General features: G+C 41.5%; 1 protein-coding gene across 3 annotated transcripts in view; it reads left to right on the top strand.

The window, feature by feature from the left end:
• Positions 1-12,175, top strand: part of form3 (FH2 domain-containing protein formin 3) — a 124,579-nt gene extending 112,404 nt beyond the window's left edge. For all 3 annotated transcript variants that reach the window (XM_074103487.1, XM_074103486.1, XM_074103485.1), the window contains 12 exons: positions 278-466; positions 1,200-1,326; positions 1,952-2,104; positions 2,588-2,782; positions 3,141-3,263; positions 3,857-3,983; positions 4,478-4,606; positions 5,107-5,241; positions 6,166-6,286; positions 7,480-7,604; positions 9,825-9,932; positions 10,572-12,175. In XM_074103487.1, coding sequence (XP_073959588.1) covers positions 278-466; positions 1,200-1,326; positions 1,952-2,104; positions 2,588-2,782; positions 3,141-3,263; positions 3,857-3,983; positions 4,478-4,606; positions 5,107-5,241; positions 6,166-6,286; positions 7,480-7,604; positions 9,825-9,932; positions 10,572-11,953 — 2,914 coding nt within the window. In that variant the 3' untranslated portion in view covers positions 11,954-12,175. The remainder of the gene's footprint in view (positions 1-277; positions 467-1,199; positions 1,327-1,951; positions 2,105-2,587; positions 2,783-3,140; positions 3,264-3,856; positions 3,984-4,477; positions 4,607-5,106; positions 5,242-6,165; positions 6,287-7,479; positions 7,605-9,824; positions 9,933-10,571) is intronic.
• Positions 12,176-12,722: the final 547 nt, after the last annotated feature.

Raw genomic sequence — 12,722 nt, 5'->3', positions numbered from 1 at the left:
GGTCTACTACCAAGTGTAATGTAATGGGACAGTGTACTTATATGTTTTACCTATTATTGATTTAATGTGGCAATTAAATCAAAATCATCAAAATGTTTCTGGAGTACTTAATCATCATCATCGTTGCCTACACATATACACAGCCTACACAGCTGTCTGCATACCAAATTTCTTTAAAATTCGTCCACATACTTATGGGTGGAAGAGTAAGAAAATGTTAGATAGATTTAGCAATCTCGCACGGTGTCGACTCATGCATTTAACATCTAACTTCCAGCTCAAACGAAGATATAATCCAGCTGATCCGCGAGGGTTCCCATGACGATATCGGCGCGGAGAAGCTGCGGGGACTCCTCAAGATCCTGCCTGAAATCGACGAGTGCGAGATGCTCAAAGCCTTCAACGGAGACATGAGCAAGCTGGGAAACGCCGAGAAGTTTCTTCTGCAGCTCATACAACTACCAAAGTAAATATTCAGTAGCTTTCTGCCTAGTGTCCTGCTCTTTCCAAAAAGTGATACTGATGTTGGAAAAACAGGTAGTATACAATAACCTCCTCCTTTTTTGAAGTCGGTTAAAAAAGAGATAATGTAGAAGAGGAAATAGCTCTACTTTCAGAATATGAACTTTGAGTGTATGAATGGAAGCTTGATCAGGGTAGTACTAATTAAGTAGAGCAAAGCAAAATAGTCAGTTATGATCCAAAAATATAGTCATAATCGCATAATAATATAGTAAATATAATAAATATAGTCATAATAATTTTCTCCGCTCGAGTCATCCTTTTAACGACTATTAGCACAACAAAAGGACAAGTCGCAATAAATAAGATCAAATTTATTAGATAAACATCAATCATCGGTACTTATTTTCGTTTCGTTTATCTACATCAAAAGTTACCTCTGAGGTAATTCGGAAACGCTGTTTACAGGCCCAACGTTGCAAAAGTATCATTCAAATTCGTATTCAAATTACTTTCTCACTACTCCTTGGGTAGACAAAGGGTATTTTTTTTATTATTAAACCCCCTTGCAAAAAAAAGCAGGCACCTATGGTTTTGTATTTTATGTGCATGAAAGCTCACTTTCTAAGCTTCAATGCCTAAAAATCTGAAAAACCATAGGTGCCCGCTTTTTTTGCAAGGGGGTTTATAAGAGTCGAATATGTCATGTATTTTAAATCTGTATTTTTGTATTCCAGCTACAAGCTGCGCATAGAGTGCATGCTCTTGAAGGAAGAATGGGCGTCGACGGCTGGCTACTTGGAGAGCGCCATCAACGCCATCTTGGTTGCTGGAGATGATCTGATGTCTTCTAGAGCTTTACAGGTATAGATTTATGGGAAAGGACTGTTGCTGGCTACCCTAGTTTTATAATTTTGGTTGGTCAGAATATTTTTCACTGCCACTTTCGCTTCCGATCCTGTGGAGATCGCACAAAACTAACTCTCTCAAAGTGTTGGTGTTTGCTATTATTAAAGTAATCTCAGTGAACAGCAGATTTTCTTAAGACGACCAGCCAGCAATCTACAGTCCACGCTCCCAACAAAGACATGACATTTGTTGTGTTCCTGCGTATGTTTGTACTATACAACTAATACTTAGTCCGACGGCACTCTTATAGCTATTGAATTAGTTGAAATCCTCATATTACTCTGTTTCCCTTGTAATCTGACAATGTAATGTCAACGTCTAGTGATTTCATTGATGCATTTTGGATATCTCTGTATAGCCACAATTCTGATAAGCGTACTTTTAACTACTGTCTCACTGTCTGCCTTCAACTCTAGTCTTCTAGCTTGACATCGCAATTGCAATCCCCATAAGTATCTATGACGGAATGATTTTTCCACTAAATACCAAATTTCTCTTTGCTCGCCTTTTATTTTTTATTAAATCAAAAACTACTTTCGAACCAGTATGAATGATGACCTCTTTGACCATGTTTTTGCAGGAGGTGTTATACATAACTCTGATAGCGGGCAATTTCTTAAACGCGGGTGGGTATGCAGGCGGAGCCGCGGGCGTCAAGTTGTCTTCGCTTCAGAAGTTGCCTGACATCCGCGCCAATAAACCTGGAATGAATCTCATGCATTATGTCGCTCTGGTAAGTGTGATGATATCGCTTATGGTGTTGGTGATGGCGTTGATAATGATGATAGTTGTGAGGACTATAATGATAAAGATGATGTTGATTCCATCCATCCATCCATAGCAGCCCTTAGTTCATCCGTCTTCGGACATAGGCCTCCTCTCCATTTCTCCACGCTTGGCAATCGACAGCCATATGCATCCATCCTCCACCCGCCTGTCGGCAGATATCATCCTTCCACCTCATTGGTGGTCGCCCTCTACTGCGAGTGTTTCCACGAGGTCTCCACTCCAGTGTTCGCCTCGCCCAACGATCGTGGTTCATCCTGGCAATGTGCCAGAGGTGTGTTTGTGTGTGTGTGTGTGTGTGGCTATGAATGATGATTATGATTATGATGATGTTAATGAATATACGTTAGGCAAATTTAAGTAATTAAAACTCAAATATACACTACAAAGTTAAAAAAGATTCAATCAAGGTGTTATTTCAACCCCACAGCAAGCAGAACGCAAGAACAAAGAGCTGATTCACTTTGCTGATGACACGCGCGTGCTGGAAGAAGCTGCGAAGGCCAGCGTGGAACAACTCCATAACGAGATCAAAACCCTCGACGTCAGGGTTGGGCTGCTGAAGAAGGAGATACAGATGACCAGCCAGCAGGATATTAGGGAGCAGATGGGCGATTTCTTGCAGGTTTGATAGCAATAGAAGAGTTAGTCTAACAAAAATAAAAGCATTGGCAGTTTTTGGGTACACATTTTTTTTTTCTATTTATTCCCACTGGAAGCCTCAACGTTTCAACAAACCTTATCGAAACTTGGCATGCTTATAAACTTTTACAGAGAAAAGGGCGAAGCTTAACTTTTATTCCGATTCCCGAAGAGTTTCCCTTGGAACAGCAAAGCCAGACAGCAGATAGGTACCTAATGAATGAATGAACGGTAATGAAATGCATTCTAAACCCGTCAGTGTAAAAAAACTTATACTTACGTTAAATATCCCAATTTCCCTCCGGACAGGCAAATAACTGATTCGTAATTTGTTCTTACAGGTTGCTGAAAGAGAGGTGTCTGCTTTGCAGAAAGATATGGAAGAAGTAGAAAGCATTAGGAAGCAGCTAGCGGAATTCTTCTGCGAAGACCCGGTGTCTTTCAAACTAGAGGAATGTTTCAAGGTATGGTTTAATAAGTATTCTAATAAGTTCATTAGAATTATAGCTATAGATATGTGGCCAGTAAAATAGCTGGCTACTACCTCAATCACAATACAATACAATGACTCTTTATTGAACACCAACAACATAGCAAGAAGTACAGAAAACACAGATATATTGAGATTTTCCAAAATACATCACACACTAGAGCAGCAGCAGGTGGTAGGACCTAGTGCAAGGTCCGCCCGGATTGCTACCACCATCTTGCTCGCTAATCCTGCCGTGAAGCAGCAGTGCTTGCACTGTTGTGTTTCGGCGTGGAGAGTAAGACAGCCGGTGAAATTACTGGCACTTGAGGTATCCCATCTTAGGCCTCTAGGTTGTCAACGCATCAAAAATACCCCTGGTGTTGCAGATGTTTATGGACGGTGGTGATCTCTTACCATCAGGAGTTGTCAGTTGTCAGAGAACTTGCTCGTTTGCCATCCAGTCGAATAAAAAAAAACACCACAACATTTCCGTCATCAATTTTTTCCCCCATAATTGTCTCATGTTCCTCTTATTATTAGCTCTGTGGTGTGGTAATATTTAATTTATTCCTATTTTGTCTTCAGATCTTCGTTACGTTCTGCACCAAGTTCCGATCAGCTGTGGGCGAGAATGAGCGACGCCGAGCACATGAGGAGCAGGCGGCGGCGCGGCGCCGCGCGAGGGACGCCGCCGCCGCCCGCACCAAGACAGGTCAGACTCTAACCACTTGCTATTCTGGCGATAGCATGGTATCCAAAACCAAAATGCTTCAACCCGTCCGTGGATACTTTAGTGTCATAAAGTTTAACCTTGTTTTTGCGCACAAGTTTATTGAATCAGGCGTTACTTTGCATGTCCATATCAATGAACTGAAATAATACCTTACGATAGCTAAGCTTAATATGCGTGTTCATGCAGACTGTGACATGACAAGCATAGGCATAAGCTTAGCTATGGTAAGGTCGCGTAAGCACGTTAATTTAAGTCACAGTAAATTTATTAAAAACCATCTAGTTAGAAAATTGTGACGCGCGGAGCAGTGCGTTCATCGTTAAAAAACCCGGACAATTGAAGGCATTATTGCTGCGTACTCTGGACTGTCAAGTGGCTAACTACAGTAGCCAGCCATTGCGTCAATGTCAATGAGATTTTGCGAAATCAACCTTTCCATCAACCATGCTGATCCATCCATTTCTTGTTTTCAGGAGGTGGCAGTGTCTGCAGTACCCCAGTGTCCGAGTGCGAGAACCTGATGGAGTCTTTGCTGCTGGACATCCGCAATGGGCTCGGAAGACGGTCGCTCCGTAAGCCCCACGACCCATCACCATCACCAGGTAACTTTTATGATACTAAATCCTATCAATGAATGCTGGTGTGTTGGTTTTTGCATGAAATGGTACAATCGCCTCTTAAAGGTGCTTATTTTTGTAACATACTGGACAAGCAAGTCATATGGGCGAGCCAAGCGAATTAGCTCATTGAAGTTGCGACGGAGAGGCTATATAGCACGGACAAAAGATGGCCGTTAGGGCTGAAAAGTTCTTGAATGGAGACCGTGGAAGCGCAGTGTCAGAGATACACCAACTAGATGGACGGATGTCCTGGTAAAAGCCGTAGGTTCACGGTGGACACAGGCCGCTTTCAACCAAAGCAACTGGAGGTCTAGGAGGGAGGCCTTATATTTAAAAGTGGATGTTCTACAGCTGACGTGATGATGATGACATAAAAAGAATTTACATCTTGATGACACCCCGAAGTTCCCTTTCCTTTTCAATTAAACCTGGTTCCCACTAACAAAGCCGTAAAAGCTAGTATTAATGAGTATTGTGTGCAGACGTGACGCCGACGGGCAGCCTGCGCCGGCGCAGCCGCGCGTCCCCCGGCGGCGACGAGGAGGGCCTGCTCGAGTTCCTGCGCCACTCCTCGCCCGCCGGCGACCTGCGCGAGCGCAGCGCCTGGGGCAGCCTCGGTAACATTTCAATATTTTTTAATTTTTTGGTTACAAATTTATTTATATCATCATCAAATATAACTGCTGGGCACAGGCCTATCAGAACAATAATTCCCACGCGGGAAGTGCGGATTAAACTTCAAAATTGAATTGCTTCGCAACTTTTTCCTCAACTTCACCGTAAAGCTCCTCAAAAATGTAATTTACATGAATCACTCAAGTCGTTGCTATTGGGCAGAATAAATAAAAAAGAACTAAAACTAACTTACTCTAATCCTAAAAATCTATATTTACAAATCACCCAAGTCGTTGCTATGGGCAGGTTGTATGGCAATACGTTGACCAATACGAAAATTATTAAGAAAAATGTGTAACAAAACGCACACATCCATACAATATTTTGGGGACACATCTGGAAACCCTGTTTTTCCAGCTCGGAATCATGAACTGAGTCTACCTTCCAAATTTTATTGAAATCGGAGAGATATATAAACTCAGGGTACAACGCTGCAACGGTAGATAGAAATGCCCAATGGCATATTATTCTTTGCGTCATTTATCGAGTCATAATGATGACGAATACTATAACGTACCTAATTTAAGAATTAATGTGCTTTCCGTGGGTTATGTTATTTAGGATAAGTATGGCATCCAGTGGCGTAGCTAGGTAACCTAGGGCCCTGGGGCAAATAAAAAAATGGGGCCCACTGCTATCAAAACTGGTAAGGTTTTTTGAAGTAAAATCATTATACATATATACAAATACTTTAAAAATGCTAAGCAACTTTATCATCAGCTATAAAGCAGAATTTCGAGGCCCCCGAGCTTGAGGGCCCCGGGGCACTGCCCCGCCTAGCCCCTTGGTAGCTACGCCACTGATGGCATCAAACAAACTACACTAACACTTGGACTATCATAATAATATTATTGGTTGTCCCGTAGACCGTTCATGGTCGCGGCGCGGCGCGGTGCGCGCGCGCCTGGAGCTGCCCGAGCGCGAGCGGCCCGCGTCGCCGCGCGCGCCGCCCGGGACGCCGCCGCCGGACCCGCCCGCCAAGCCCAAGTAAGACTGTACTCAACACTCATGATTTGGAGTATTACGACATACTCAAGTCATTCTCAGAACTCCTATTCTCTGTCCTGTTCCTGTATCCGTTCCCGTTTCTATTCCCATTCAAGAAAGAAAGAAGACATTTATTCACTAATACGGAAGACACGCAATAGTACATTACTGTAGAAGCCGGGAAGTAGGGGGTTGCCAGGCCAAGCAGATATAGACTAGCGTGATTTCTTGTTTTTTTTAATTTATTTCATGTCATGTCAAAGTCAAAGTCAAAGTCAAAGTCAAATATCTTTATTCAATTTAGCTATAACAAGCACTTATGAACGTCAAAAAAAAATCTACCACGGTTCGGAAAAACCTCTGCTGAGAAGAATCCGGCAAGAAACTCAACGAGGTATATATATTTTTTTAAACAGATTTACAATATTATTAAATGATATGTATACATCACAAGTATTTAACACAACTTTATTTTTAACACAGTAGGTTCGCTATTTGAAGGGATCGCTAATGCGGAGCAGATATAGACTAACGTCCCGCCAACTTGATTTTTTGTTTTTTTTTTAATTTATTAAATGTCATGTTTGAGAAAAGCACTATACAAGCCTCGGCCGGAACGTGGGGTTGCTGGCCTCGCATCCCTATCCTCTGCTATATCTATCCCTTTCCTATCTATATCTGCTTGGCCGGCAACCCCCTACTTCCTGGCCTCTACAGTAATGTACTAAAAATTGACACAATTACACACAAATAAACCAAAAGAAATACATGAAAAAAGTAACATAATACACAATTTTGTGTGTCGCCGCAAAAGCGAATCGGTTGCTGACTCAGCATTATGCTGAGGCGTTAAACGCCAGCAGCGCTGGTTTTCCACCAGAACCGTCTGTGAATCACGGAACGATCCACTTTCACTCCATTCACTCTCCTGTTTCCGTCTCTGTTTCCGTTCCCGATCCCGTTCCTATTCCCGTTCCAGTCCCACTCCCAATTCCCATCCCAATCCCACTTCCACCCCCACCCCCACAACCATTCCCATTCCCATTCCCACTCTCATCACCATTCTCATTCCCTTTCCCACTCCCATCCTTATTCCCACTCCCATTCCGATTCGCTTAGGCTTACTAGTCATACTCCCGCTCATACTCAAGCTCCCACACCTTTTATTACACACATACTCATACGTTTTCCAGAGAATGGCGGCAGAAGATCGAGTCGTGGCTGCGCGCGAACAGCCAGGAGGAGAAGCGCGACGCCGAGCTGCGCGAGCGCGCGCGCCGCCTTCAGGCCAACCGGCGCTCCTTGGAAAACGACTCCGGTACGCCGCACTCACAGTGCCTTATTACCAGAGACTTGAATTTTCATGGCATTTTTTGACTTGTCATAGTGACAGTCACTTATCGACTTTCGATGTACATACATACATCTTATCCAACCGGTCTGACACAATATACACTTTGCTGCTGTCAGGTGTCATTGGCAGTAATGGACGCTAACCAAGTTGAAGTTGAAGATGTACATACATTATATCGATAGACAATATAGGTACTAAAGAAGATTAAAAGTAGAGGTAAACAATAGGCGACTTTAGGTTATAGAGCGACCTCTTCCAATTGACTTTCGAGCAGTCGAAAATTAATAGACATGTTCATATTCATTAATTCATATAATTAAAAAATTTACACATGTCAAATAACAATGCAATATGCAATGAACAATAAATGGATAACAATTTTCTAGTTTAATAATTTCAGTTCAGTTTTTTTTTCAATTTCACGTTGAAATTCTTCTGTTGTAATGTTAACAAGTATTCCATTAATGCATCTATAAAAGAAATCCATCCCAGTCTATATACGTACCACTGCTGGGCACAGGCCTCCTAGAAACAAGAGGGCTATAAATGAAATGGATGACATATTTTCCGGTTTTTAACTAGGTACTTCATTTACATCGTTTACAGTCAAAATATCCATTTGTATGCGGGAAAAGAACGCTCTTCATACTCGTAACATGATAAGTTTACGACAATCTAATTTAAAGTCTAATATATCGACATCATTTAGATAGAGTCGATAAGTGAGAAGTCACTATGACAGGTCAAAAAATGCCATGAAATTCCACTCTCTGATTCTTACTTTAACACAGAGGTTCCCAAACTTATTTCGTCTAATGACCACTTTGAAAATTCTTTATTTTGTACCGACCCCCAATTTTTTCACCTTAAAAACCTCAATAACATAGTGTCGCCCAATGAAGGCGCAAAGGTGAAGATTTTTTCTGGGCCCCTTGCCGCCCCCATCTAGGCCCCCAGCGCCCACAGGGGGGCGTTATCTCCCACTTTAGGAGACATGATTATGATCAACCGTGGTCAATCTCCCGCCATGCTGAAATGATTTGGTTTGACATACAAAAGACAGTATAGGTAGTGCCACCAGAGTTGAGGTCACGCACACAAGAACATGCCGTGTAATGACAGCAGGATTTGACATAGCAAAAACACAATAATTACAAAAAAATATGTTAGAATAAATTACACATTACATTATTTAATATTTTTATAGAGACTGTATCCTGCAGACAGTTTTGCATGGCTATGTGCAAAAAAACTATGTAAAAATAAATACTTTTTCATTCATTCATTCATTCATTTACTCATTGATTTCATTCATTCTCCTTTTTAAACCGACTTCAAAAAAGGTGGTTATCAATTCGGTTGTATTTTTTTTAGCGTTCGTCTAGGAATGTCTTCAATTAGGTGCCATAAGCTCATCAAGATCTGATGATTGGATCTTACGGAAATCGAGGGAACTCTTCAAATGTTGTAGGGACACCTATAGTAAATTGGATATATTTGGTAGTAACTCGTGCATTTGCTCTTGAAAATCATCATTTGGTGAAGTGGATCTGATGATGAAGACCACAATTGACCATTGGAGTTACTACTCAATAACAAGTATTTCACGGGTTGAATTTTAATTATATTGACACAGTTGCTAAGCAATTTATATGCTCTGCATCAGAAAAAGCAATCTTTCATGAAAGGTGACGAGCAGTTGATATTAAAATATTGTATCTTACATTATTTACACTAAAAAGCGTGAAAAAAAAATTATAACAAAAAATTTAGCCGACTACAAAAAACTATAAAAATAATTTTCTACCAGTCTGAAGTCGGTCGGTGCCTCAGCACGAGCCAGCAGGAGTGATTGAAGCCCAATATAAAGTGCGTAGGTGAGGTAGATGACTATAGGTCCACTCCTGCTGGCTCGTACTGAGCAGACTTCAGACTGGTAGAAAATTATATTCATGGTTTTTTGAAGTCAGTTAAATTTTTTGTTATAAATATTTTTCGTAGCTGTCTGTGTAATCATTTAATTGAATTCTCGTGGCACTACCTATACCAAATGTATTTTTATTCTTCTCAAATATATTTCGTATTCCCACCAATTACAAAATTACCTGCCTCATTTGTTTGGTAACATTAATCGACGCACGTAACTACGTCCGTACTTGCAATAACGTTGATAACCATTCGCAGAGAGCGAACGAAGCACAACCCTCGATCCCCTGCCGGAAGGACGCGCGGAGTGGCGGCCAGCAGTACTGCCAGACGCAGCCGTCGTCAAGGCCATTGAGGCTGTCGAAGGTAAGGACAAAAAACATTCCTTTTACTGTTATATCTTTTAGCATGATAAGAAGCCTCAGCCTCAGGTGGATGCAAGCCTACAGTGGACGTCCTATGGCTGAAATGATGATGATGATGAAGCCTCAACGTTACAACGGGCACTGGAGAGAGCAATGCATGGAGATTGTATTAGGAATAAGGAGAACCATAGAAAATCTAAAGCTAAAGACGTAACCCTCAGTGGCATTGAACGAGGAGCTTCATTCGTGGAATTGATGGTCCTTAGGACCAAGGTTTTTGTGTGGCAAAAGCTTAAAGAAGACGAAATGTTAACTTAGTAGGTTTACCACAACGAGGCCGGACGATTTGGCAAATTATAACAGGACACGCTAGGCAGACTTGACACCCCACACTTCAGTCTACTCGTGACCACGGCCGCTGTAATTTGCTCGAAACATCGAGGTGAATAATACTCCTGTGTTTTAGCGTGATAAGTCCCGTTTGTGGTATTTTGATTATAACAGGAAATCGTCAATTATAAACAAACGCAATGTGTCAATAGTCATATTAGCCATCTGTGTTCAAAAACCTTTCGAAATTATCTGTAGAAGATTAGCCATATGTAAATCATTTTTAGTAAAAAATATTTATTTGTTTCAGATGTCCAACCGCAAACGAAAGACACCAGAGTACCGTGGCGTAAAACGGAAGAAAACGAAGAAATGCGGCGTCTGCGCCGACAGCGCTCTCGCCCGCAGATAGAGCCTCAACCACTCGTTGTTATCACCGAAGAAGAGAAGCGGAAATTGCCTGACATCAGGGTAACTAGCCATAAAGACGTTAAAGACAGAGTCGAGATAGACTCAGATAATATTGAAACGCCACCCGTCCAAAGAAAAATGTTCAATCCACCGCCAGAACGCGAACCCTGCAGGAAGTTCCAACCGTCCCTAAGCAAAATCAACACCAATGATAAATCAGTTGAAATGAGAGATTTGTGTCAAGAGATCCTAGGTGACGGACAGTTTGATAGGTTCTCAGCAGCGCGTAGAACTAGGAGATACAAAAGAAATACAGATTCAAGTTCTCCTGAAGACGAAAAGAAATCTGAGAGCCCGACGGAGCTCGTAGCTGAAACACAAGTCATCAGACCTTCGAAACTTGACGTACAAGCCTCATACGCAGTAGAAACTCCAAAAGAAATAGCTAAGCCCGTAGAAGTTATTAAGGATGAAAAAGAAAATAGGTTAAAACGCTGGCAGGATAGGCTCAAAAACCAAAGCACGGAGAAACCCGCACCGACCAAAGAAACTAAACATCCTTATTCCCGAATGAGGCGACAGACTTCGATCAATCAAGAAGACGTCCAGAAAGCAATTAGGGAACTTAAGTCACCAACTGAAACGCCAACGGGCGTGTGGTCCAGAAATGGTTATAGAAAATCAATGACGGCTAAGAATGATAAGATCCCAGTAGAAAGAACAACTTCGCCGAGAATAACTAAAGTAAAATCTGAACACGAGTTAAACGATGAGGGATTTGAGGAAACCCAGAGCTTGAACTCTGAGAGCGCATCACAAGGCGCGTCTTCAGGTTGCAACGTGGAATGTGACTCTCCTGTTCCGTTAAAACCTAAATCTCCTCTAGCTCCTAAGAAAATAGCAACCAAAGAGTTAAAGACGCCGCCGCGCACTCCTTTAGACCCTAAGCGAGCTGTACCAAAGCGAGCCAACTCGTTAAGGGTTGAAAGGTCGGCATCTCGTGCCTCCTTGCGTAGCTCCAGGAGTTCTCTTAACAGCTCTGCGTCCGTGGCTACCGTTAAGAGAGCTCCTGCGCCTGTGAAGCCCGTTCCAAAGGCAGTTCCAAAACCAGTGGTTAGAATGCCAGCCTCCCGGTCTTCGTCTAGCGGTAGCTCCGTCGGGACGTCCAGGCCGCCTTTAAAGTCAACTAATAGGACGTCAGGCTTCATGAGACCCACACAGGCCTCTAAAGGAAGGGGTAACGTCACACCACAACCTGCCTTTAGAGCTAGCTTCAAGTAAATACCAAATTGTATGTAGTTGGATTTTTGGATTGAATTTGAAAGGACCATTTTAGTGTGAGTTGCGTTTACTATAACAAATTATTGTCAAAGCAGCATTAAAATGTTTGCTTTCGAAGGTTTCAAGGCTGATTTGCTATTGGTATTAGTACCCACACTTAGACTATTATTGTCAGGTAAAATCTATACGTCTATAGTAAGAAAAGCAAAGCACGATTTCTTTCTCATTTTAGCTTATAAGATTTGGTCACAACCACAAGTGTCTTTAATCACTTAATTGTTTTAAGGAACTGATTGATTGCTGTTTAGCTATCCTGTGAAGGAAATCACGGAATTGAGACCGTTAAATGTTAGTACGCCCAGCTATATTTATAGTATTATAATTATAATTATCAGGTATAAAAATATTATTGAAAATTTCAGATGGATTTCAGGCGTCAGTATTCCAACAATCTGAAGCTTTCAATGACTGATTATTTTTAATATTTAGTTAATTTTTAACGGATCTGTTTAATTAGTTTAAATTCTATGTTACTTTGGGCCCGTACTGTCTTATTATGTTAAACGAAAGTGCCACGCAAAAGTACGGGTATGAATAACAGTTTTATTTTTTATAGAAGCTTTTAATAGTGCCATTTTATTATTGAGTTTGCTGACGTAACGCACATATAGGATAATTGTGTGCGTTAATTCAGCAGACCTGTTGTGAAACCAATTTTTTATATACAATATAAAAATGGAGTTTTAACTAGAGTACTTTGGTGCTAATC

The sequence above is a fragment of the Choristoneura fumiferana genome, chromosome 20 (assembly GCF_025370935.1).
Source record: "Choristoneura fumiferana chromosome 20, NRCan_CFum_1, whole genome shotgun sequence".
Lineage (NCBI taxonomy): Eukaryota > Metazoa > Arthropoda > Insecta > Lepidoptera > Tortricidae > Choristoneura > Choristoneura fumiferana.
Note: the sequence above shows the minus strand (reverse complement) of the source record. Positions and strands in the feature narration are given on the sequence as shown.